A 26470-nucleotide genomic window follows, 5' to 3' on the forward strand; every position below is an offset into this window, starting at 1 on the left:
TTAGAGGCACTGTTAGATGGGAAGATTCATACCATACACCAGCATACCACCTCAAAATGAAGGTACAGTAAAAGAAATGGGAATTACAGTGCTGGTGTTTACCGTCATTAAAGGACCCTGATCATTAATTATTAGGAGGAGGGAAGTCCATCTTCACCATTATGGTCTTCACAGTAACGCTGCTGGGCCCAGCCGGTTGGATTTTATATCACCTGCCGGACTACAAGACGCGTCCTCTGCTGGACTGAAGCCCCTTACAGTCACCTCAGTGGAAAAGAAAAGCAGAAAAAGAAAAGTGCGGCTGTAAAATTGCAGAAATAAAGTGAAGTCCACAGAAAAAAAAAAAAAAAAAAGAAATGGGAATTACTGGATATCAAACCTGTGAGTTGCATATTTCACGGTGGTGTGGGGCAGGTCTTCTGTATGTGCTACTAGAATTTGAGTGCAAGAAACTTCAAAACACTTTGTAGTGAGTTGCCAAGTCACGTCTGAAATGGCAGGCTACAGTGAAGGCGTACAGCTCAGCTAAACACTGCAGCTCCCCCTGGCAGCACCCAAGTACTCCAACAGGATTAGAGCTCCCGATATTCCCTGTGGGTGTGCCAATGGTAGTCCCATCAGAGGGATGCTGCCACCCTATATACAGGGGGAGTATATGGCTCAGTCTCTCTCTCTCTCTCTGTCTTTCCATTATGGCCCCCTGGCCGGGAAAGATGAACGGCAAAGTACCTGGCCAGGGTATGTGAGTGTCCATCCACATCCTCGTCCTTCTATTATGCACTCTTAAAATTCAGAAAGAATCTTTTATGTATTTGGATCTGTAACAGGCTCCATAAAGTAAATAACCATGACTAGATGGTACCAGATTTGTGAAATAGCAATGGCTCATAATTTTAAAAGGACTCTCGCTGCATACAATAACACAGGCTATGTCCAGGTTTTCTTAATCTGTTAGTTTCCTGCTAGGTAGCCTACCATAGATTAAAGTTTTTTTTCCCCCACATATTAAGTTTTTCAAGGCACAAAGAACCAATTTCATAGGCAAATCCATCCCAGAATGAAATGGTTCTTTGTTAAGCAACAGTTCAATGAGAAACCACACAATCCAGTAAAGAACCATATAGTGTCATTAAAGACCCAGCATTTTTAAGAATTTGAATTAAAATAGAAAGAAAGAAAGAAAGAAAGAAAGAAAGAAAGAAAGAAAGAAAGAAAGAAAGAAAGAAATCCCTTCCAGGCAAAGACTCGTGAGTTATGTCCATCAGGATGCCCATCCCACCATTACGGCATTCACATGGGGTATGTCACATTATGTGACGAGTTTCACGACAGTGTTGTGCCTGCTGAGTCGCTGAGATTATGTAAATGAAAGCTACAGGAAAAGTCTTGTAATGTGACATACATAGCCTTTGGTTGAAGCAGTTCTTCCGAGCAGGAATGGGATAGAATTCCTGTACACTGATATGCAGAGCTCATCACGAATTGTTTAGTTGAAGTTATTGCTGCACAGGTGGGTGACACCAGTTACTGAAAGCAAATAACCACAAATACAGTACATAGCACTGGATCATTTTCCTCATAATTAATTTTAGGATTTTCCTAAAGCTGATCACATTTTAGGTCATATTTATGCAAAAACTGAGCAAATTCTGAAGGATTCATTCACCAACATTCTAGCACCACCGTTATGTATGGCCAGTTTGAGGGGGGAGGCGGGGTAATTATTAAGCTAACAGTCATGGCTTTGGAATGTTGAAGAAAAGCAGGATTACTTTGAGAGAAGGTAGGATAAGAACCGAGGACTTTGGTTCTGTGAGGGTGTGCAGCACCACTGACTAAATAAACAGAAATGCAAATATATGCCGTACGCACCAAAACTCGTATTAATCAGGGGAGTTCCGTCCTTAACAACATGAGGAGAGTTTATTACACGCTCTATGGTAGCTCCTGGTAGGACCGTGCAGGACGGCACTGGAAGCACAGATCGGCGCTTGTTTCCTGTCGGACTCTTATTTAGAGAACACTGATGTAACTTTGGAGTCCTGGCTCTTTTCTTTTCACATCTTAGTAGTTGTAGTCAAATGTTTGTAACTGCGCTTCTATGTAGTATTTATTATTTTTGTTTTACCTTTACCAGTTTAATATAACTGTGCTTCATACGTTATGATAAAAGTGATAAAATGCTTACGTTAAAGAAGTGTGTTTTCAAATGAAGGTAAGCTGCGAATTTAGCAGGTACTTAACGGAGAGCCGGTATGGGCATACCTTTGAATTACTGTAATCGCCATAACTGCGGTATACCATTTATTTGTTTTTCAGCACTACTTAATACTGCTTAATAGTTAACAGCATGTTGACAAATACAGAAGTATTGTTAAAAAAATATTTGACAGCTGTAAGGAAAACCTCTTTGCCAAATCTTTGATAGTCCAGCAGGTGCAAACTCACCAGACAACATCGATATAGTTAATGGACACTTCGTGTCATTCTAATAAATCGACCCTTGTAATGCTGTGCAGAGACGCGGTGGATGTGTTTGTTCCTGAAACACTTGCTGGTGTACTTATGTTCAGTGTTGTCACCTTAACCAGGTAACCGGAGAATCATTGGCATGTTTAATAAGGTGTACACGGGGGTTCTGATTAAGTATAACATCAGTACACGTCCGCCACATACATCTAAGCGTCAGAAAACCGGAACCGCATACCCAATAAGCAGTAAATGGCTCATTCAAGCTTAGGAGCAGAACATTTAGCAGGACCTGGCCTCATTTGAATCAACAACATCATCTTGATCTTCCTGTCTGTATTTTTCCAGTTTCTCACAGTATCGTAACACCGCCCTTCTTTAATGTCGTTGATGACCGATTTTTTTGCCTTTCGAAGCCTTGTTATCTGATGACCTCTTTTGCTACCAGTCTGCGAGGCACCCTGTGTGTCTGCTTTGTCTTCACCACATTCAGATGAGAAGACTCGTTCAACATATCGACAAGTGTGGCAACTCCAGTAGTTGACACATGAAACCAGATACAAGTCAGAATTGTTGCTTCTGATTATCATCTAAAACTTGCTAAGGCCTTTCCAAAAAGACAGTGGTTTCAAACCAGGGAAGTGTCTGACAGAATCTTGAGCGAAATGAAGTGTCTAAAGCAGGTGAATCTAACTCTTGATATAAGGCTTGATTGAACACGCACAAAAAGAGGCTTGAACTGAGCTTACACCATTTCCCACGCAAAATGTCGGGATTTATACATGATATCATGACAGGAGAATTTGAGTATATTTATGACAACTCTGACCTTTGCTTACGCAATATTTCAAAGAAACTGGGAAATGATGACTCCCTAGGGAACCAGCCAAACGACGACACGCACACATGATTCATATTACTGAGCAGTTATAATGTGCATTGAAGTGACCTCAAAAACAATGAATATGATGTACAGACTCTTATTTATACCCCTTTTAAGAGGACCAATGCAATGTATTTATACTGATGAACATTTTTGGTTTTTCTTCGTTGTATATCAGGTACTTGTCACTTCTCAGTGAATTGGCCAAGGTTCAGTCCATCATGCCTGCTGTGCTGGAAGCCATTAACCGACCGGCGAGGCACTACGCCAAGTTTTCATGTGGTCTGGTTGCACATACAAAATATAAAAAAGCAATTTTCAGCAGTGTCTGGTTCTCCTAGCGTAATCGGAGCGATTGACTACATTCATATTTCAATAAGGGTGCCTAGTCTGAACAAAACAGTCTATTATTGAACAAGTTATTTATGATGCCAGGATGTGGTTGGCACATGGCATGCATGTCTTATGAACTGGTTCAACCAGTGATTAATTTAATTTAAGGCACAGTAGATTTGGTAGACATGGCAATACTGTGCATGGTGAATGGCTTGTTGGTAAGGTAACAGGCTGAACCCTCAATGTTTCATATGGCTTGTACTATTCATCGTAAGAGCAATCACTTCATTACATGTGCCAGGTGGTAGTGACTACTAGTTACCAATTAAATAAAAAGGTTAGAATGAAAACCTGGAGACCCCCGAACTAAAGCCACTTCTCTGGTATCAATGACAGAAAGGGCAGAACGACACAGGGGGGCAGTCTATAGCCCCTTTCTCAGGTTACATCTGGTATACTTTTTGGATCTCAGTTTGGCAAGAATGCAATTCTGCGAAAGAGGAAACTGGTAGGCATTACACAGGATGTGATGTTAAGGCATGTATTGCCAGTCACCGTGCTAAGTATAATTTGGTGATGCACCGACCAATAATTATGTTTTAGTGATTTGCAGAGTTGATCATTTTTCATTAACACAAACAATACACAAGAATTTGTACTTTGTAAATTGTGTTTGTGATAGTCCTCAAAATGAACACTAAAGGGCATTCAGTGACATTAGAGATAATAAAACTTGCAGTATATATTTTTTTTTGGCACATAACAGCTAAACGAGTACAATATGCAGTGAAAAGATGTAAAAGAGAAGCATAAATTAGCAAAAAGGTACAAAACAATATCCAAGTGTTTGGATTTTCCAGTAGGCTCTGTTGATTCAGTTTTGTCGCATTTGGAGCTATGTCAGATAACCCAGACACTGTGTCTAAAAGATTGTCCCTCAAAACTCTCTATGCAGACAAGGAGACAACTTGTGGGTGAAGCCACAGTGAGGCCAAAAATCACCTTGAAGCATTCATTGGCTGTGACCACAGTAAAGGCGTCGCAACCAGCCGTTTCAATGACACAGGCCAGTAAGGGAGTCTAGTAGAACAGAAGCCACTACTCCCAAAGAGCTGTGTGAAACCATATCATCTGGAGTTTGCCAAAAAGCATTAGAGTTATCTAGTTGCAGTGTGGCTAAAGATTTTGTCATCAACAGAGCATAAGATAAAACTTTTTGGCCAAAGCTCAAGGAGATATGTGTTGTGCAAATGCAACACTGCTCAAACCTTACAAAAAACCTATGGTTGTGCTAGCATTATGCATAAAATACAAAGAAGAATGGATGGTGAGTAATTACTGTAGGAGAACCTTGTTGAGTCTGCTAAAAAAAAATAGAACTGAATGCAAACGTACATCATTCAGCAAGGCAGTGATGCCTACTACATCAGAGTAAGCTTAGGGTGTATCATTGACAAAAAATAAATGTCCTACAATAGCCTACTGAAAATCCTGGCGCTATTTAAAAATTGTAGTGGCCAAGTGTCATCCAACTCACGGTAAACACTTGCAGCAGGTCTTCCTGGAGAATTGGGCCGAGATCACTCCCAACAGTGTGCAGGGCTGGAACAGACTTCCCCAAAATCACTTAAAGCTGTCATGGTGATTGAATACTTACACAAACAGAATGTTTCCCTTTTCATCTTTTAAAAAAGTGTCACAATAAAAAAAAAAAAAAGGCTGGAGAAAAAAAATAAAATCTGTAGGGGTTCCAGACCACGAGACCGCCCAGTCCCCTCTGGGCAATCTACCTAACATAAGTGAAACAGTCCTCTTTGTATTTAGGGTTTTCATGGAAGGACCTGATGATGATGGTCATGTAGACTTCTGGCTTTCAGTCCATCAATGTTGGTGCATCATGATGCTTTGAGTAGGTGGTGGTGGCGCAGGCCGCCACCACAAAGAAACCGGAAAAATAAACAGAAGAGAGTAGGGGTCAGTATGGATTTTGGAGCCACTGTGAATAGTTATTATGAAGAATTGAACATACAGAGTATCAGGATTAAGTTAAAGTGAAGTTATAAAAAGGCCATGTTAAAGTAATGTGTTTTCAGCAGTGTTTTAAAGTGCTCTACTGTATCAGCCTGGCGAATTCCTATTGGCAGGCTATTCCAGATTTTAGGTGCATAACAGCAGAAGGCCGCCTCACCACTTCTTTTAAGTTTAGCTTTTGGAATTATAAGGAGACACTCATTTGAAGATCTAAGGTTACGATTTGGAATATAATGTGTAAGGCATTCCGATATATAAGATGGAGCGAGATTATTTAAGGCTTTATAAACCATAAGTATTTTTTTTTTATTATTATTTATTTATTTTTATTTTATTTATTTTTCACTAAATAAACTCTCAAAACACCCTTTTTCCCCCCCGAAATGGTAGCCAAACACAAATGAGATGTGAGCCATGTGAGAAATGAGTGAGCCAACAGATGACCATAATGGCTTACACAATTTGTTGTTCTGTTTTGTTGCTAGGCTTTCTTTTCTCTTTTGGATAATTTACGTGATCAAATATTTTTCTTTTACTTCTCTAAAGACTTGTGAAAACGTTTGGCAAAATAAAGATGGAGTCCCCCCACCCATATTTGTACGTGGTGCATTTGACATGTTTGCCAGTTATGGCCTCAGTTAGCTTTTTTTTTTTTAACAGTCCCACATGCCCACAGGCCATAAACAGAAAGAAGTTTTTAACATTTTTGTTTTTGTTAGTTGAACAATGCAAAATATGAAAACCTTGGAACATTTCAGTGTACTTAAAATGTTGTTACTGATATTCTTATATTATTATGCAGGCCAAACGGAATCTTCCTTCACAGTAAAATAAAATGTCCAGTTTATGGGAAAAAGTAAGAAGAACCCTGCCATCCACTGAAGTGGAGTTTGTACTGGACTTCAATGAAAAAGTTGACCAAAGTGTCATCTTCCTCCTGAACAAAGCCAAGCAGCTACTGTACAGCGATGAGAAAACAACCGAGTGTTTGCAGACCAGTGAAGCCATTCTTGATTACTCTTGGGAAAAGCTGAACACTGGTACCTGGAGAGACGTGGACAAGGAATGGAGACGAGTTTATTCTTTTGGCTGCTTGTATAAGGCAGCTTCACTCTGCCAGACAGAAGCACCAGGAAATGTGTATGAAGCTCTAAAGATCTGTGATATGGGTTTATTGATGGGAGCAAGCATAATGGATAACATTCTAGGAAGAGTTGTGAAAGTATTGGTGAATGAAAAGGCTGCTATAAAAAGATCAACAGAAGAAGAAAAAGAAGAATCTTTTAACATAAAGGTAAAAAAAAATTTAGTTTGTCTTATCTTTTGAAGGTTACAGACATCTGAATCTTATAGCATATCCACGAAACAACCAATGTCTGTACCTTGCTTTTTTGTTCCTATTCTGCTTTTCTATTCTACCTAATTTTCCAGTTTTGCCTCATCTGTTAGCAGATTGTGTATAGCTGAGGTGTCCATCTCCAATCCTTGAGTGCTATGGTGGCTGCAGGTTTTTCTTCCTGTGACTTTCTTAATCGATGACAGATTTCTGCTCTTAATAGACTTCATTTTCCTTCATTTTAATTGCTGTGTTTTTCAAGACTCTGTCCTCTGAATTGCTTCTTTTTTTTCCTTAAATGGCAGCCAAACAAAAATGAGATGTGAAGTGAGCCAACAGATGACCAGCTAAGTCGTGGCCTCAAACTTCAACCAATTTCACTTCAACCAGTTTCTTAACTGGAAGCTGATTCTTGTTGGTCATTAAACCTGTTATTCAATTCCATGGCTTGCTGGTGCCCCCATTCTGCTACACCAGACGTTTCTAAAAGTGATCATTTTCTTTTTTGTAAGACCACCACTCAAAATGTTTTGTGGACCTGGACAGATCAACATTTCTGAGAACTTCACCTTTCTTTTTTTCTAATACTGTACGATGGACCCTGGTTAGCTGGTCGGGTGTTGGCTTGTTTTGCGTTTCATTATTGTATGGCTGCTAGTTAAGGGAAAAAAGAAACAAAGAAATAGCAATCCATTAAAATTCAGAAAGAAGTTGATTAGTAGCTAAAACTGGTCACTAAATAAGAAAAATATTAGAATGAAAAGCTGCAGCCATTGTGGCCTTTTCCCCAGGATCAGAGTTTGGACACGCCAGGTTTATAGAATACTCATGAGCTGTTTTTCAAAAGAGTGGTTTCTACTGGGATAGGTTAGTGTTGACCACAAAAAATGGAATATATGTAAGAATAAGATGAGGATTTTGATCTTCCGAGAGGTTCCACTGCTACTAGATACCTCACAGGAATTTATATATGGCAACTTCTTCTTACAGTGCCTAGGAAAAGTAGTTATTCCCATGGAAGTTTTTTCACAATTTATTGTTATGTAATATTGAATTTTAGTTAGGGTTTTTTGACAATGATGAACAGAAAGACTTTTTAATATCAAAGTGAAAACAGATCTCTGCAAAAGTGGTCTAAATTAATTAGACATATAAAACACGCAATACTTGATTATGTAAGTATTCACCCCCTTTAATGTGACACACCTAAAGCATCACTAGTGCAGCCAATTGGTTTTAGAAGTCACAGAATTAGTTCAACGGAGATCACCTGTCTGGCCTTTCAAGTGATTTTATAAATGCACCTGAATCTGGAAGGTCCAGCTTGTGCTGAGACAGGATGGCGGCCTGACCTACATCACAAAGATAAAAAAAAAAAAGAATACTTTAAGCAACTCTGTGAAAAGGTGGTTGAAAAGCACAAGTCAAAGGATGAAAGTATCCATGTCACTGAGTATCCTGTGGAGTCTAGTTAAAAACATTATTATGAAATTGAAAGAGTATGGCGTGGCTGGAAATCTGCCTAGAGCTGGCCATCCACAAAACCTGACTGATCATGCAAGAAGATTAGCAAACAAGGCAACCAGGAGACCCATGATAACACTGAAGGAGTTACAAAGTACAGAGATTGTAGAGACTGTACAGAATATAACCGTTGCCTGGGTGCTGCACCAATCGCAGGTTTATGGGAGAGTGGTAAAGAGAAAACCACTGTTTAAAAAAAAAAAAAAACCTAGGCTAGAGTTTGATGGAAGATACATAGCAGACATTGAAGTCAGCTGGAAGAAGGTCTGACGACACCAAAATTGAGCTTTATGGTCATTATACTAAATACCTTATCAAAAACACACCACTCGCAGTGAAACATGGTGATGGCAGCATCATGCTGTGGAAATGCTTCTATGCAGCAGGTGCTGGAAAACTTGCAAGAATGGAAAGGAAAATGAATGCAGCAAAATACAGCATAGTTCAGTCTGCAAGAAACCTGCCCCTTGGGAGAAAAATGGCTTTGTAGAAAGACAACAACTTCAAGCAGAAAAACAAAGGTGCACTTTGATGGCTTAAAAACAACAAAAAGTCAGAGTCCAGATCTCAGTCCAATTGAAAGCCTGAAAAAGACTGTTCACACATAAGCCACATGTAACCTGACAGTTCTGCAAAGAAAAATGGGGGAGAAATGGCTGTGCACAGATGTGCAACTCTGACACGGAGACCTGTGTATACAGACCTGAGGCTGTGATGGCTACCAAAGGTGCATCTGTTAAATACTGACTTAAATATTTGGATACAATCCATTATTTTGTGTTGTGTAGATGTAATTAATTCATACCACATTGCTGAGATCAGTTTTCTCTTTGACATTAAAGTGCCTTCTTTCTGTTATTAATGTCAAAATAAGCCTAACTAAATTCATTATAATTAAATATTGTGTAACCATAAAATGTGATACTTTCCAAGGAGGTGAATACTTTTTACAGGCACTGTAATGTTTGCGCAGAAATTTGCTTCATTTTATTTAATTTTAGCTTTAGGTGTTTGGTAAATGGAGCAAGTACTATGTATTAAATGTATCGCAGAAATAAGTGTACTGTATGTCTTAAAAAAAAAGTTAGATTGCCCAACCCCTGGGCTGTTGGTTTTCTTATTATACCACTTTCTTGATTCCTTTACTTGAACTAAAGTGCTAGTTTTACCTATTGTTTGCTTCATTTCACAATCCTACCACAATGAAAAGTTCACATTTAACAAAAAATAAATGAACTATTATTATCCTCAGAAGTTTTTGGAATAGAAACATCTCTTTACCCTCAATTAATTTTCATCTTCATTTATAATAATCTGTGAAGAGTTTCCTTCAATAATTGTTTTTAAACCTATAACCTTTTAAGCGTAAAAATTAGCAAAGACCGTGGCAGGGAAATTGTGAAAGTGTTTTCTGAATCTGTTGTTCTCATTCTATGGGAAAGCTTAAATGGTGTCCCCAGGGAGCAAGAGTGGGAAATGACTGTGATTCTGGGTGGTGTTGATGGTTTTGAAGGTTATGTTTTAAGTCACATTTCTGATTTTCTTTTTACTTACTCATTTAGGAGTGGTATTTTGTTTTATTACATATTGCCATCAATGAAAACAAGCCCAAAATGAAGTAAAACAAAAAACCCTATCCTCCATAGCAAATAAGTGAGTGTGTTAGAGAAGTTGTCAAGGATCATTGCCAACTGCAAGATTTTAAAAGGCATGCTGATAATGTAGAAAAGCATGCCAATGGTGATACATGGTGAGTGACTTATTTGGTGCCAAAAGAGAAAAAAGGATTAAAAATTGTCATAAATATTCTCTCTGCCAGAAGTATTAAATTTGTAAAAAGGTATCACACCTATTAATATTAGCAGAGTTTTAAAAAATATGCATTTTTACAAAATTGCAAAGAAATAGTGTTTGATGGAGGTAATTAATGTGTATAACTATGGCAGGTTGAAAACGATCAGCTGTGAAGGTCAAAAAAGGATGACATTTGGTTCACCTAGTAATGAATGATCTACTACATCTCCCATTCTGACCAACAAACCTGATAAGAATGTAAACCAGGGACTGCGCTTGGTTCAAAATTTCATTTCCTTTTTTTTTTCCCCTTTACCTGATTAAGCAAAGCTAAATCGGTTTCTGTTTCCTCACCCTTTTTTACTGCAGCTGTCATCTTGCTTCACTGAATACCATATGTAGAGGTTTCTTTTAATTCAACTTCTGTATAAAAAAGTTGTTTGAAATTTATCAAGCTCGGCCTGAACTGGAAATTTTACCATGGGTATCTAACTTTTAAAAGAGGAAACATTTTACAGTGTTTGCCTCACGCGACTGTTAGTATTAATTTTGAACCTACCTATTAAGATGTTCCACTTCTCCAAAACCCATTTGAGATTCATTGTCTTGCGTTATATAGCTTGTCACTGCACGTACACGATGTGGTTATGCTTCTCCACATCTAAATATCGTGGAAGGGTGGTATTTGCTTTAACCCTTCATCTTGCTCAAGTTCTGTCCCGTGGAAGTACAATGTAAATCACCCCTGGGAATTATCTTTATGTACGTGTTTTTACTTCAGGTGCCACTTATGCTCCTACACCAGGCAGCATACTACAACTACTACTACAACTAATACACATTCAGTTATTTTGCATTTAGCATTGCAGACATGCTTCTCACACAGTCCTGGAGACATGCTAATTTTCCCGATACAGAAATTGTACTTTGACGGCTAAACGAAGTAGAGGCTAAACTGTTAATGAACATAAGTGAAATCTGAGCGATGGAGAGAATACAGCAATGAAAGTCAAAAGAGGTGTGATGTGGAAGAAGACTCCACATTAAGGTTACAAATATTGCAGCAATGGCTCTTCATTACATCCTACTCTAATACAGATGTAGGAAAATGTTTGTCTATTATTGTGACTTTGTTGAAGATCAGATCTCATGTTTATGAGTAATAGCTGTTCTATTGAGCTTCGCCTGGAAGTGTGATAAAACTAATGTTACATGCATGAAATAAAAAGCAGAACTGACATTTATGACAGCCTCACTGTGGTACAAAGACATGTATTTTTTAATGTTATTTAGCATCTGGTGCTCTTGAACTTATTAAGGCCTTGTGCAATTAAGCATAAGCTTTAGAGAAATAGTCATTTTACAGCCAATAAAAAATTGTAGTATGATAAAAAATAATTATCGCAATTACTCAGGAATTTAATTCTTATAGAGCATTTAGGTTATTCTCATTTATTTCAGTTTAGGATGTAAATGAAAAAGACAACATGAATTGGCATGACAAATCAAATAATATGGCAAATATATCATAAGTCCACATTTAATAACTACCTGGGCTTAAAGGGCTCAAACCTTTTGTCTCATGTTTTCTTAATATTTTCAGTTCCACACAACTATTTTGAATTATAATTAAAATTTGGCGTAATTTGATATTCTAGAAAACATGAGACATCACCTATAAAAACACAGGGTGGGCCACATATACTAAAGTATCATACATATGTTGCTCACTTATGGTAAATACTGGAAGTCCCCTCCCCAGATTTTAAATACTGCTAGTGTTTTAGGACAGCACTCATTGAGACCTTCTCATAATTATTCACTGTGGCAGACACCTTGTGGACTTCTTAGAATTCTCATGTTCTCTTTACTCAGAACGGGTCATTGCATATTAATCACACAGCCTATTGCATTGTTCCTCATTATTAAAGTTTTGGAGGGTTCATTTACTATACACTCTACATGCAGGCACAAAATTGTGACATATTTGTTAATATATATGATCATTAATTCGTTTTCAGAAGACATTTAATAACATTCATGTTTTACTGTCTGTGACCTTGTATTGCTATAAGCATCCATCCATCCATCCATCCATTTTCTAACCCGCTGAAAGCAAGTTAATACAATTTTCTCATTCTTTTTTTTTTTTTACCTCCCTGCTTTTCCTTTCTTTCCATTGCTGGTTGCAGATACTAACTTAACAAACTTCTTATTTTCCACTGGCTTTTATGTAAAGCACCATGTGAAATATCACTTTGCATCCCCAACCATATTTCAAATGTGTTAAATGTTTAAACACCGGGTATTAAAGTCCACAAATACATTTTCTTTGTCATATTTGAATATGAGAGAGTAAAATTACTACTTCTTTGTCTTGTCTTTGCACAATGTTTTGTCTTGTTTGTGTTTTAATTTTAAATTTTAATTTAAATTCTATTTTTAATTTATTATTTGGACTTCATGTTGTTACACTGTGGACCCCGAGCAATTTCGTCTATCTGTATAGTTGTATATGGTTGAGATGACAATAAAGTTAGCTTTAACAGCATAAACTTATTAAGTAATTATTATCACATTATTTCACTACTGTCCATTACTTTTCATAAGAAATCATCAGTAGTCTTCAGGCTGCTCATCTGCTGTATCCATTTTCTAACCCTTTTATGAGTTGCAAAGCGCCAGTGCCAACCCCATCAATATTTGGCACAAGGCAGACGCCCACCTTGGAAGGAGAACCAATGATCTATTGCAGGGCAAATCCACACTAGGCCAATATACAGTCACCAGTTGATGTATCATTCAGTTACATTTTTTATTCTTTTTTAAAACTTCTTTTTCTGCTGCAGACCTCATGTGTAGCATTTTATTGTAAAGAAGTAAACGCATGTAAAGTCTGTCATGAAATTGCCCAAATAAATACAGTCTTTCTTTAGCTGGTTTCACACAGCCTGTAGGAGGAGGATTAAGACCCAGTGTGTACAATAAGGTCTTCTGTTTGGCAAGTAGATTGATGTTTCTCTTTGCTCAACTGGATGATTCAAAGTCATTTCTTAAACTATTAATCTTACTTTTACCTCAGTATAAACCAGTACTCTCAAGAATTGTAAGAAAAGAGTATGAGAGATTGTATATAAATATACAGGAATATATGCTTTTTATATATACAATCGGAGGGAGCCTTATTGTGTTCACCTAATTAGTATCTCTAGGACACCCTTAATTTTTGTGTAGGTGCCATAGAGGAAGATCAGGCATCCAGTCTGGGACAGAGGATGATTTGTTGCCCAGCCAGGAGGCCATAATGGATGAACTTGGTGAACGACCGTGCTGGGAGCAGTTCAGTCCCCCACACGAAAGGTGGCATTGTTCATCACGGTCTTTGGTTCCTGCAAGGGGGATCTGCCATAGGACTGTCCTGGTGTTTTCCAGACGAGTTGGGCGTGACACCAAAAGCAGTTCCCCAGGTCTAATTCAAAAGCATAGCTGCAGCCTCACTTTATTGAGACAGAGTCCAGAGGTCGTGGGCAACTATCTACTGGAGGTGGAAGGAAAGTATTTTGAATTTGTGTATTTTGGCTGGCGTTTATGTAGAAAAGTGTTGGTGACAAATAGAAACCTTTTATTTAAACCTGGAAACGAGTGTTTCAAAAGAGCATGGAGGCACAGATGGACATTCATTATGGGTACATTTCATTCTAAAGTTGGTAGTACTAGGATGTTGTACCATGTTAGCCATTATGAATGTAGTGAGAAGTCAAGCAAAATGACATCTTTTATTGGCTAACTAAAAAGAGTACAATATGCAAGCTTTCGAGGCAACTCAGGCCCCTTCTTCATGCAAGCTGGTGATGGTAATCACAAGGGGTTCTTTACATCTTTTTCCTGAAGAAGGGGCCTGAGTTGCCTCGAACGCTTGCATATTGTAATCTTTTTAGTTAGCCAATAAAAGATGTCATTCTGCTTGACTTCTCACTACATGCTAAAGTTACAAAGTAGTTTTCCACACTGAATGTAAAGATCTTTGGAATAAGTTACCACTTAACATAGTAGATTGTAGGTTGACTGCATTATTTGTCACTTTACTGTTACTCATTTATATTTTTCTGTTATACTATGATTTTGGCGTCTATTTGATTTTTACATAGCATGTGCAACACCATAGTTTGCTTAGATTTAAAGTCTTATTTTGTGCTTTTTGTTAACCTGCTCCTACATAGTAGATTTAATAGATTTTCTCTTGTAGGATTCAATCTTTGTATTAATAAGTTGATTTGGACTGTAACCATCACATATCCACTGGATATCTTGCAGACTCTGTTGGTGACTCTAATTTGGCCTTGTAATGGTGAGTGTGGTTGTGTGTTATCTGGCATCCCACCCAAGGCCGACTCCTACCTTACAATTGATGCTCCAACTCTCTGTGTTAAAAAGTGGATAGATGAACTTTGGCTAAATAACCTGACTTTTTTTCTGTTTTAAGTTTTAAAATATTTCAGTTTTCATACTAAAACATATCTAGTGTTATGGAGGTGTAACAGACTGCATTGTAGTCTCACTCCACTCCAGATCTCTGTTTCCTGGCTGGAGATTTTATCTTGGTGTTATCCTGCCAATATACTACACTAATGAACAAAGCTGAACGGGTGCATTAAATTGCGAGATGTACAGATAAAAACATACCACAGCCTAAATGATGTGTAGGTATCAAAAACAGCATTCTCAAACCTGCTTAACCCTATTTAGAGTTTTGGGTCGGTGTCAAAAAGGGAGAGGCAATAAATATGTCTAAAGAAGCAGTTTTATGTTTTACTTTTTATAGAAGCAGAAGACTGAATGCTGGTTGCTGCCAGACATCAGACCAGAAGTTGAGGTTTTGAAAATTCACAAGCCATCAATGGAGCATTTCAGAAAACAAATCTTGATTCCAGAGCAGCCCATTATAATAGAAGGGATTATAGAGCACTGGCCAGCCTTCAAGGAGCATCAATGGAGGTAAACATTTCAAAAAGAAACCTGCCCACCGCTTGGCACCTGCAGTTGATTCATTTTTGAGCTAAATTACACAATGCACTTCTCCCAAGTGACTTGTGCAGTGCTGCCCAAAGCATGAAAATAGTACAAAAGTATGACTACAAATGTCCATGATCTTTTAGTCTTTGTGTTTGGAATCAATACACAGGTTTCTATTGTATTAATGTCTCTTTACTACTTGTAGTGACACTCCTTACACAGAATATCTAGACATAAAATAGTTTTATGTTGCATAACTGGCATCTTGTAACCTTTTTTTTTTGCAAAAAGGAACATGCACCGAGGTACCAAAGCATTAAAGAAGTTGTTTTATTTGGTAGGCAGTGTCTCGCCGTGTGACATTTTGAAAATAACAAAGGACTTACTGAGCCATTTAATTGCTCACCTAAAAGAAATAATGTACATGCCATAAATAGCAAATATAATCATTTTTCTTTGCATTGTCTGATGGAATATCAATATGCCTCTATTACAGATGGTACACAACTTGCAAATAAAATAATTGCACTTTGCTCCCCATGTGAAACAAAGCTCCTTTAGTGTGGCTCATCAAATAAAACATTAGCAGAAAATTCTCTCAAAATGTAACTAATAATAACTTTCTCAAACCCTGTTAACCCAATTCCCAGAGACGATTCTACTAGCACTGGGAACAAGACATGCACCTGCCATGGACAGGGCACACTCACAGTGGTGCAGTTCGAAATCACCAGTTACCCTCACACCCATAGCTCTGGTAATGTGGAAGGGAAACTGGAGCACCCAGTGGTAAACCCACACAGCTATGGAGAGAATGCGCAAATTCCATACGGACAATGTCAGGGCATGGGACTCAAATCCAGTACACTGGGTCTGTAAGTCAGTTGGGCCACCATTGTATCTAATTATTAATAGAATCTTGGTCTGTGTACCGCTGTTTCAGTTTATGAGGAGAAGATTGTTACTGACACGAGGATCTCTTTCATCCAAATAATAAAACTTTACTTCCTTGCCCTATGACGTGTTTCTCCAGCATTAAATACCTCAGAGAAGTGGCTGGATGTCGAACTGTGCCTGTTGAACTTGGCCAGCGATACACAGATGAAGACTGGTCTCAAACGCTTATGACGGTAAACAATTTCATTGATAAGCACATCATCAACCAGGTTAGTATGAGTTTCACATTTTAAACTTGGTCACTGTAGATCTTAAGTGTTAAGATTTGTAAAGCCAAAAAAATAGCCTTTTTGCTTTATTTTATTTGCATTACTTAGGAAAAGTATGGCGTAGGATACCTTGCCCAGCATCAACTTTTTGACCAGGTAGGAAGTTTATTTTCTCCACCTAAAAATGTCTCTGTACATATCAGCGTTTTCAAGCAGAGCACTTAGCAAAACATCTTGGGATTTTTAGCTTAGAACACTCCAAGTGCAAGAATACGCAATGCAAAGTGGTGCCGTTCAACATAACCGGTACTTCCAGGGCAGGCTTGTTTTGTGTCCTTTGTTGTCTGTGAACCCAGACCACGATATGAAAGTCATGGCAACAGACCGATGACTGTAGACATTTCTTAATTTTCACTTATGGGTGTTTAACAGTTCCGCAATGGCTAGTACTGAGCAGGGGTGTGCACAGCTAGTCCTGGGGGGCTCTAGTGGCTGCAGGTTTTTGTTCCAACTCAGTTTCTTAATGAGTAGTCAGTTTTTGCTGTTGAACCACTTATTGTTTAAGTAGTATTTTTATGCTTCACTTTAGTTGTATCGCTTGTTAAGAATCCCCCGATTGCTTATTTTAAATAACTGCATTCACTGTTAGCAATCATGCAAATGATAAAGCAGCCAGGAGTTTGCTCCGTGTAACTTGTTTCCATTTACAACTGTGGCATTCATCATGATTTGCTTTAATAAAATGTTTGGAAGGAAACTGAGAAAACAAAAATGAAGGACTGAGAATTACTCATCTGCGTCAAACTATTATTTGGATGATATCCTTGGAAGGAAAAAAATCTATGATATAAAAATTACCTGCCATGGCAGAATCAAAGCATTAACAAATCGTATAATTAAACACCATTGATCAAGTAGGGAAATGCATGCAAACCAACTAAATGATGATTCGTGTGAGCCATTATTATAATGTGCTTTGATGCGACAAACGTATCAAGCCTCAAATGTGATGTACAGATTATATCCCTTTTAAAAAGGGCCAATGCTGCATATTCCCTGACCCCCAGAACACAGAGGAGAGGCGCTATAATGCCGTGCTTGCTCTTGCATACTCAATTGTAAAGCACAGCATAGGACTCCTCAATGGCATGTGGTGGGGTCTCGACTCATCAGGTGGAGGGCTGCTCTACCAGCCAATGAAGGTCTTCTGCATTGTGATTGCATATGTACAGAACATGGTTGATCAGCAAAGTCCATATATGGCTGTTTCAAGGGTGGCCAACAGGTGGGATTCGAGGTGTGTTCACGTACACACATTTTGCAAGATGGCTGTGATTTATAAGGGGTAAATTGTATACAAACACAGTTCCACATTTTCCTGTTTTGTTTATTGTACATACTCTTTCATGCTCGATTCCACACAAAGTTTTATAAATGAGACCCCAGGTCTTTCTTCAGCCATGATTCTACCAGGAATATTGTCTAGTTGGTGACAGTGACCACTGGTGTGCCATATATTACTTTCCTAGAACCAGGCTTACACAGGTTGTCATTATGCCTGTGCTTGCCATTTTAATTGCTATTTTTACAACTGTTTGATTTGTTTAGTGGTTTACTGTTCATTGTTTTTTGTTTAAAACTTCACATTTGTGCATTTTAAAAGGTATGTTACAATAAGTTCACTTGGGGGTTTGTCCTGGAAAGAAAATGTACATTGATGCTAACATACTAAAACACGAGGAAAATTGTGACTGAATTTAGTAACTTTTAATTCTCTGAGCAAATTCAGTGTTTGGTTCCCAGAAGGGCTTTGGTCTTAGTCAGAACTCTAATCTTCAGCAGAACAAAGGACTCAACTTAGGTTTCTTATTTGTACCTTTTGTGTGCAAACATTAAGCTTGGGATAGTATATGCTGTACATAGTGAGAATATACTTGAGAATTGAGAACAGCGCTTACTAACTTTGATAGTTTTTGAAGTAATAGAAAAATTACATGGCAGGTGCTACTGCGCATTCAGATTCCATGTTGCTTATTAGTTTGGGTAACAAATTAATAATAATGAAAACATAATAAATAAAGGGCAGTGGTAGTGTTACTGCCTGGCAACACTGGATTCACATCCCATGTGCTCCCTTAATGGAGCTTGCATGTTCTCCCTGTGTCTGTGTGGGTTTCCTCTCATAGTCCAAAGACTAAATGAACTGGCCCTGATGGTGTGTGTGTCCACCCTATGGGATGGCCTGCATTGTGCTTGATACTTACAGCGATAGGCTCCAGTGACGTTTGGATAACAAATAAAAGCAGTAATTATATTATTATACTATTATTGTGTGTATAATCCAGGGTGTTGCACCATGTTTATAATGTCTATGTTGTTGCAGAAGCAAGTAAATTTAATTTTGGGGATCCATAAAGTTCAATCCGTCTGCCTCTCAGAATTATAGTGCCTTTCATATTTATCTATGTTGTTCCTCTATTGATCTATTACAGCATATGCTGCCTTTCACATGTTTGTTTTATATTGTTTCTCTATATAACACTCACTGTATGTAATAACTGTAACATAAAGACAAAGTTTGATTTGATATACATGTACAGGTTCACAACGTGGCCACCACAGTCCACTAACCTTAGTGACTCGTACAGTTGTGACCACTGTACTCTGTTCCTGACAGAGCGCCAGATGCTGACAGTGTAATATTTTTCTAACTGAAGCATCTTGCTACAGTTATGATTCTAATCAATCTATTTTACTTACTGATTTGCATTCTCCTTCTTTAACTTGGTCACCAGTTTGTTTTGTGTTTGCAACAAACTCGAGCCAATGTTTTTTGGTTCTGCCTCCTTGCAAGTGCCTCTACTACTGAGCTGATGATGAGAATTTGTTTAGAATTCAAGTCCCTGACACTCAGAAAGCATTTAAAGTTGGTAAATATGAACTCATCCTGCACAGAAGCAACTATTAAGCATTCCATGAGCGCTACTTTAGCCCCATTGGCTTCAGATATATGACTGGGACTTAGATGGCAGTTCAGAAGCACTTAACTTAATTCTCCAGGGCAAAAAGCCTTAAATCATAAGGAATGTCTACATGGTCAATTTTTGACTCTTGGCTTGTAGTCCAATAAGTAAGTCAGATTACTTTCAAAATTATTGTTTGGTCTGGACAGGTAATTCAGTTCACTTTACTTCTGTGTGACACTCTTCACTGAGTGCAGGCCCAGGGCCTATAACAAGTTGACAAGCAAATGCAACTGCAAAGTTTACTAAATAATAATTACATAATGAATACACATAAAGACATAGATTTGTAGTTTGAAACTGTTTAGCATTAATGGAACTCAATCATGTCCATTAACATTGAACTATGGCTTTGCACAGAAATAAAGTAAAAATCATCACTTGGGCTCAGACTCTTAAGGGATCTCCTCCAAGTGTTCAAGAAAACTGAATTTTCCTAGTTGGACTACAGAGTCAGTAGGCACAACTGATCTACCATCTCCAAGACAGCTTTTGCATTTACAGTATGCCATGTTTAGAAATGCCAGCAATAGTTTTCTTCCCTGCAATGTACACATTTGCTGAGGTAACCCTCACTTCCAATGGCCCAAACAACCAACTGTGTGGTACCGGAATGTGGTTTTGTGCCTCTTCATCGGGGCAGCTGTAGAAGGAGGCCACCCATAATTACGATGTCTAACTATAGTATACCTAGCTGGTAGTTTTATGACATTCTGTACAAGCTTTCACTCTTTCACAGAAAATGAGAGAATGATTCTTCTACCAAAGCCAGCTTCTTTTATTTTCAAGGTCTAGTACATCTATCCATCCATCCATCCATTACCCAACCCGCTATATCCTAACTACAGGGTCACGGGGGTCTGCTGGAGCCAATCCCAGCCAACACAGGGTGCAAGGCAGGAAACAAACCCCAGGCAGAGCGCCAGCCCACCGCAGCTAGTACATCTAACTACACTATTTTCCCAAAAGTATGGGGACATCCCTCCACATCATTGAATTCAGGTGTTCCAATCACATCCATGGCCACAGGTGTATAAACTCAAGCACCTAGGCGTGCAGACGGCTTCTACAAACATTTGTGACAGAATGGGTCGCTCTCAGGAGCTCAGTGAATTCAAGTGTGGTACTGTGATAGGATGCCACCTGTGCAGTAGGCCACATAAAATCACAGAGCGGGGACAGTGCATGCTGAGGTACACAATGAGCAGAAGTCGACAACTTTCTGCAGTCTACAGACCTCCAAAAGCTCAAGGACAGTGCGTAGAGAGCTTCATGGAATGGGCTTCCATGGCTGAGCAACTGCATCCAAGACTTACATCACCAAGTGCAATACAAAGCGTCAGATGCAGTGTGTAAAGCCCACCGCCACTGGACTCACGCAATCCGATGGATGAGTCTGGGTTTGGCACATGCCAGGAGAATGGTACTTACCTGACTGCATTGTGCCAAGTGTAAAGTTTGGCGGAGGGGGGATTATAGTGTGGAGTTGTTTATCAGGGGTTGGGCTTGGCTCCTTAGTTCCAGTGAAAGGAACTCTTAATGCTTCAGCATACCAAGCCATTTTGGAGAATTTCATGCTCCCAACTTTGTGGGAACAGTTTGGTGATGACCCCTTCCTGTTCCAACATGGCTGCGCACCAGTGCACAAAGCAGGGTCTATAAAGAAATGGATGAGCGAGTTTGTTGTGATGGAACTTGACTGGCCTGCACACAGCCCTGACCTACACCAGACAGAACACCTTTGGGAAGAATTAGAAGGGAAACTGCAAACGAGCCAGGCCTTCTCATCCAACATGAGTGCCTGACCTCACAAATGCTCTCCTGGAAGAATGGTCAAAAGGTTCCATAAACACACTCCTAAACCTTGTGGAAAGCCAAGCTGACGCTGTTATAGCTACAAAGGTTGGGCCAACTCCATATTAAAACCTATGTATTAAGAATGGGATGTCATTAAAGTTCATGTGTGTGTAAAGGCAGGCGTCCCAATACTTTTGGCAGTACAGTGTATATTATTGACATTTTGTATCATTTTAATGGGAGCTGTACTTGAACCTCTCTAGTCCCACACATACCAGTTGCTCCATGTGGCTTTTTCTGTCTGGTATTCTCCTAGAAACATCATAAGAGTCCTTTTTTTTGCTTGCCCCTTTGCCTGGTCACTTCTCTGTAGTCACCAGAAACTTGCTTGCCAAGGTTAGCCCCATCACAAGCCCAAGGCCACATAGCTCAGTGGATTATTGTGGCATTTAAGCCACTCCGTTACATCAAAGTCACAATGCTAGGAAGAGTCTGGTGTAGTAATGCTGCTGTTATTCAAGTTTTACTTGTCCTTTATTTATGTCAAATCCTTAGGTTCCAGAGCTGAAGCAGGATATTCGTATTCCAGACTACTGTTGCCTGGGTAAAGGAGATGAAGAAGAAATTACTATTAATGCCTGGATCGGTCCAGCAGGAACAATTTCACCAATACATCAGGATCCTCAACACAACTTTCTTGCTCAGGTCTGATTGTAGAAAATGAAACAACATTTATTTCATCTACCTTTTTGCTGATGTAAGAATAAAGAATGTACTGTGCTTGCCGGACATTTTGAGTTTTACTTTGAAAACTGTAAAGAGATCATTTAAATCTGGTGAATACAAATTGCATTATTACCATTTTCTTTCATTTAGAGAGCACAGTTTTAACACAATTGTATTTTATAACAGGTAGTTGGAAGGAAATACATTCGCCTGTACTCGCCTGCTGAAACAGAAAGACTCTATCCTCACAAGACACAGCTCCTTTCCAATACCAGCCAGGTCTGTATGTCTTCCATAACTTCAGATTTTCTTATAACTGTTGACTCAAAAGTAGACTTGCACAGATTTGCTTCACTTTCCTATCTTGTGAACGTTGGTCCTGCGTGATCCATGTCTTTAACTATTTTGTCAGATGTTATAAGACGCCAGTAAAATGTCACATTTTCATGTATGACTTTGGCAATCCCAAATGACTCAAAGGCAGTAGAGCCTTTTTTAAATTATAAATGCTTCTTATAAATTACTATGTAAGCTATTACACTCCAAGAAAAAAATAATAAAAACTAAGGCTCTTAATACTGGGTGGAATGGAATAAAGAGTAGTGTTTGAAATTCAAGGTAGTCAGAAATTATACTTTCGAGCAAACAAAAGGGCCATGTATGAAATAGTGAAGGAAACAGGGCAGAGTAAGTAACAAATATCTTTTAATAATCTTGTTAAATTAATCTTAGCCTGAATGAACCTATTAATTTTTTACATTTAAGATTTTTCATTTAAAGATTTACCAATGTTGCTTCTTGTCCTAGTGTGTGGATATAGACACAGGGAACCAGTTTCTGTATTACATTTTGCCTGAAGAAGGGGCCTGAGTTGCCTCAAAAGCTTGCTTATTGTAATCTTTTTAGTTAGCCAATAAAAGGTGTCATTTTGCTTTTCTCTGCATTCATAATGGCTAACACGGTACAACACCCTAGTACAATAAACAGGATCCAATTTAGAACAATAACTACATTTAGTAACAATTATTAATAGGCTATTAGCAAAATGTACTAAAATTGTGATGTATGAATATTGTTTTACAACTAGCAGTTTTTCTTCTCATTTAAAATACTTGTTAGTCATGCCTTGTGCTGTACTTGTTTTAGCAAAAACAAACAAGAGTGACAGGCAGTGCTTACTGACGTTGCATTGCAATGTACTTTTGTCAAGAACATCAAGTGTGGCATGCAGCTGGGGTCCTTGCCTGGTCGGGACGCCTTCATGCTAGAAGGACTGGGGATGGAAGCGTGGCCAGAGCATTACCTCCCGCAGAGCGCAAGGGTTGCAGCGGTGCCTCAGACTCTTGCAGGGCTCCATGGGAGATGGAGTTTGATACAACCCTGTTGGGATGTGTGGGCGCCACCAGGGGGTGCTGCTGCTGAGCCCTTATGGGCAGCTCTTCCACCACACCCGGAAGTAGAACAACGAGCACCTGGATTACTTCCGGGTGCCTTATAAAAAGGGCCAGCAGACACTACTCTGGGAGCCAGAGGAGGGTGGGGAAGAGAATTGAGTTGCGCTGTGTGCTTTTGAGATTGTGTTATACTTGTGGGGAACAAAAAGTTAAATTCCTGTGTGCTTTGAAGTTGTGCCCTGGCATGTGTCGGGTATTTGCGGCAGTGCCCGCCTTGGTTGGTCCACACAAGTACTTCTGTTGTTAAGGAAGTTAATAACAGAATGTTGGTTGCTGATTTTTTGCCGCTAATACTAATCGCAGTATAAGCCTTAATTAAACTCCTTAATTTTATTTCAGGAGTCTTTCTTTTAGATAACTGGTTCCCAGGTGCAGTCCTATGGTTCTCCTATTTCTGTGGGGCTTTGTTCCTACTGTTTTCACAATCTACACAACTAAAATATGAAATCAACTAAAAGTAAGACTAACAAACTGATTTTGAAACTGGGTGGAAGTAACACCTGCAGCCATTTGGGGTCCACAGGGACTGAAATTGAAAACCACAGGCTCCTTGAAATCAAAGTCCCACATATGGCCATTCTTGATATACATGTCATTTGACGTTAATCCTGATGAGGCAGCCAGAAGAGTGGCAGCGCATCATGAGCATTCTGAAAGTGAGAGAGACCTTATGGTCTAGCAAGTAAATATGACGATCCATTTACTAGTCGAAACACAAAAGCCTTGTCCTTGCTCTTTTAAAACAATTTCTAATTTTAAAAGCAGTTGCCATTAGTCACAAAAGAGGATTATGAAGAAGCCAGAAATGCAAGCAATAAAAAAACTCAAAGCTACGCAAAAAGCAGCATCATGAAAAGCAATTTGAACAAAGTTTTTACATCAGTGCATAGCCATCTAAATCTTTAATTGTTAATCATTTCTAATTATATAAGAATAAAACAAACTTTTTCTGAGTCTCCAGTGCCTTCAAGTTGTATTAAAAAGTCAACAGTTGGTAAAAAATGAGCTTTAAAAAGTCATTCAGGGTAAAATTGGTATAAGGCACAGATCAGGAGATGCTGTTAAAATTTGTTTTAAATCCAACAACATCAAAAAGTCATAGCAGGTGAAAGCAAACAAGCAAACCTAACAGTAAGCCTCTGGTATACAAATTGACACTGAGCTTGATTTGAGCTTTAACTTGAGCCATGAAATAATTCTTCTTGTATATGCTAGAGGCTCCAACAATATAATCCTACTACAAAAAAAAAATCACCCAACAAATAATAATGTGGGGCAGACATAATAGTCAAAGGTTAAAAACGCTAAATTAAACTCATCAGATTTTTGCAGGATTGGGGGGCTGTGAGTTTTTCTAAAGAATACACGACACGCTTCAACAGAGCAGTGACCCTCAGTAACCGGCCCACCAGTGGAGCTGCCTCAGTAAAAAAAAAATAAGCATAAAATGTACTCTGTTAGGACAAGCCTCTTAAATAGTAATAAACAATTGAAATGAATGTAAAACAAGACAAAACAAATCTCATTTTATTTTTAAGCTATTAGTGCAAACTGATCAATTCTCAAAGGCAATGTAGACATTCTTTAGGTAATATGACAAAGCTCAAGAGCCAAGATGAATCATGCTTGGCATTGCCAAGTAACATTTAGTTTCCTCCCCACTTCAGCTCCTTGTTTAAGGCTAAGCTGTTTAAAAGTGGCTGTGTGATCTGCGTCTGTTCATTTAAAAATATATTATATCTCTAGACAGAAACCCGTAACAGACAGGCAGACAGAAAATTCAGACTTTTGTGTAAATTTCTTGAAAACCGCACTCCTTGAAAAATGTTTGGAGAGTGTCACATGTAAAAAGACATTGTACTGGAAAGTAGTCTAATTGAACTACAGTTTGAGGTACGGGGCAGCCCTTTACGATCATCTCCTTGAGCCTCCAGTTTCCTACCTCAGTACACATACAAAATGTGGCATATAAGGCACACATTGAAACACTACGTGGAAATGTATGTCTTACTTAGTCTAGGATTCTATAAGTATTGATCACCACTTAATATTTTTGCATTTACAGGTGCAGGTTGAAAACCCTGATTTGGACCAGTTTCCTGATTTTGCAAAAGCTACCTTTCAAGAATGCATTTTATATCCAGGGGAGGTTCTGTTTATCCCACGCAGCTACTGGCATTATGTACGCTCCCTTGATATTAGTTTTTCTGTCAGCTTCTGGTGGTCATAACAGTATTTTCAGTTCATAGAGACTGTAAAATAAGCAAGTGCATTTATTTATTAAAATATACTTTTTAATTACGGCAATGTGTTATCATTTTATGTACAAAGAAAAGTGAACATGAAATAAGCTTTATAAAGTATAACTTGTTGAGGAAAAAAAAAAAAAACATACACAACTACGGTAACATGAGGCTTGGATAATGTCCTGAAGCTGTTGACTGAGAATTACTAAAAAGCAAAGTTGTCAGAATAATCAGATTGAAAGTAATTTTATTTGTAACTAAGAGAATACTGAAAAGTTGGTGATATAATTGAGAATCACTTTAGTCATTTGGGGCATTTATTAGTCATCCACTTCTTTCTTTTTTAGTTTGAATGAATGGGGTTTTAGGTAATTAAAACTCAGCGCTGTTGGAAGTTCAGCTTATCTGATCTACAGTATATATATAGGGTGGTCCAGATCTAATTATGCAATTTTCATTACGCTGTAACTTAAGTTTATTACATAGAAGATCACCCAAAAAATCCCGGAACATCGAGAAGTGTGCAAACTGATGACATGAAGAATCATCTTCATGCTGAACTGGAATCGTCTCTGCATAAATCAAAGTCATTCAGACAATCTGGATCTACATAATTAGATCTGGACCACCCTATATTCAACACACAGATCTGAAGTGCATTCCAAGCAGGTT

The 26470-nt window shown here is 38.5% G+C and overlaps 2 protein-coding genes across 2 annotated transcripts in view; one reads left to right on the forward strand and one right to left on the reverse strand.

The window, feature by feature from the left end:
* Positions 1 to 1995: 1995 nt before the first annotated feature.
* kdm8 (lysine (K)-specific demethylase 8) lies at positions 1996 to 25853 on the forward strand. The gene is made up of 8 exons (XM_039776144.1): positions 1996 to 2215; positions 6522 to 7013; positions 15196 to 15368; positions 16420 to 16552; positions 16661 to 16708; positions 21928 to 22077; positions 22285 to 22377; positions 25618 to 25853. Exons 2-8 carry the CDS (start codon positions 6555 to 6557, stop codon positions 25780 to 25782), a joined length of 1221 nt encoding a protein of 406 aa, XP_039632078.1. The 5' UTR covers positions 1996 to 2215; positions 6522 to 6554; the 3' UTR covers positions 25783 to 25853.
* The window catches only part of nsmce1 (NSE1 homolog, SMC5-SMC6 complex component), a 37776-nt gene continuing 37023 nt past the window's right edge, over positions 25718 to 26470 (reverse strand). The window contains exon 9 of the transcript XR_005636311.1: positions 25718 to 25804. The gene's annotated coding sequence lies outside the window, so the exon portion shown is untranslated. The remainder of the gene's footprint in view (positions 25805 to 26470) is intronic.

Source organism: Polypterus senegalus, chromosome 13 (assembly GCF_016835505.1).
Source record: "Polypterus senegalus isolate Bchr_013 chromosome 13, ASM1683550v1, whole genome shotgun sequence".
NCBI lineage: Eukaryota > Metazoa > Chordata > Cladistia > Polypteriformes > Polypteridae > Polypterus > Polypterus senegalus.

Bases quoted from the DNA above. Each gene is read 5' to 3' on its own strand.
- kdm8 (XM_039776144.1), top strand. From the start codon at position 6,555: ATGTCCAGTTTATGGGAAAAAGTAAGAAGAACCCTGCCATCCACTGAA. The intron at 16,709-21,927 runs GTAGGAAGTTTA...TCAAATCCTTAG, and splicing joins AGCATCAACTTTTTGACCAG to GTTCCAGAGCTGAAGCAGGA. The intron at 22,078-22,284 runs GTCTGATTGTAG...ATTTTATAACAG, and splicing joins AACACAACTTTCTTGCTCAG to GTAGTTGGAAGGAAATACAT.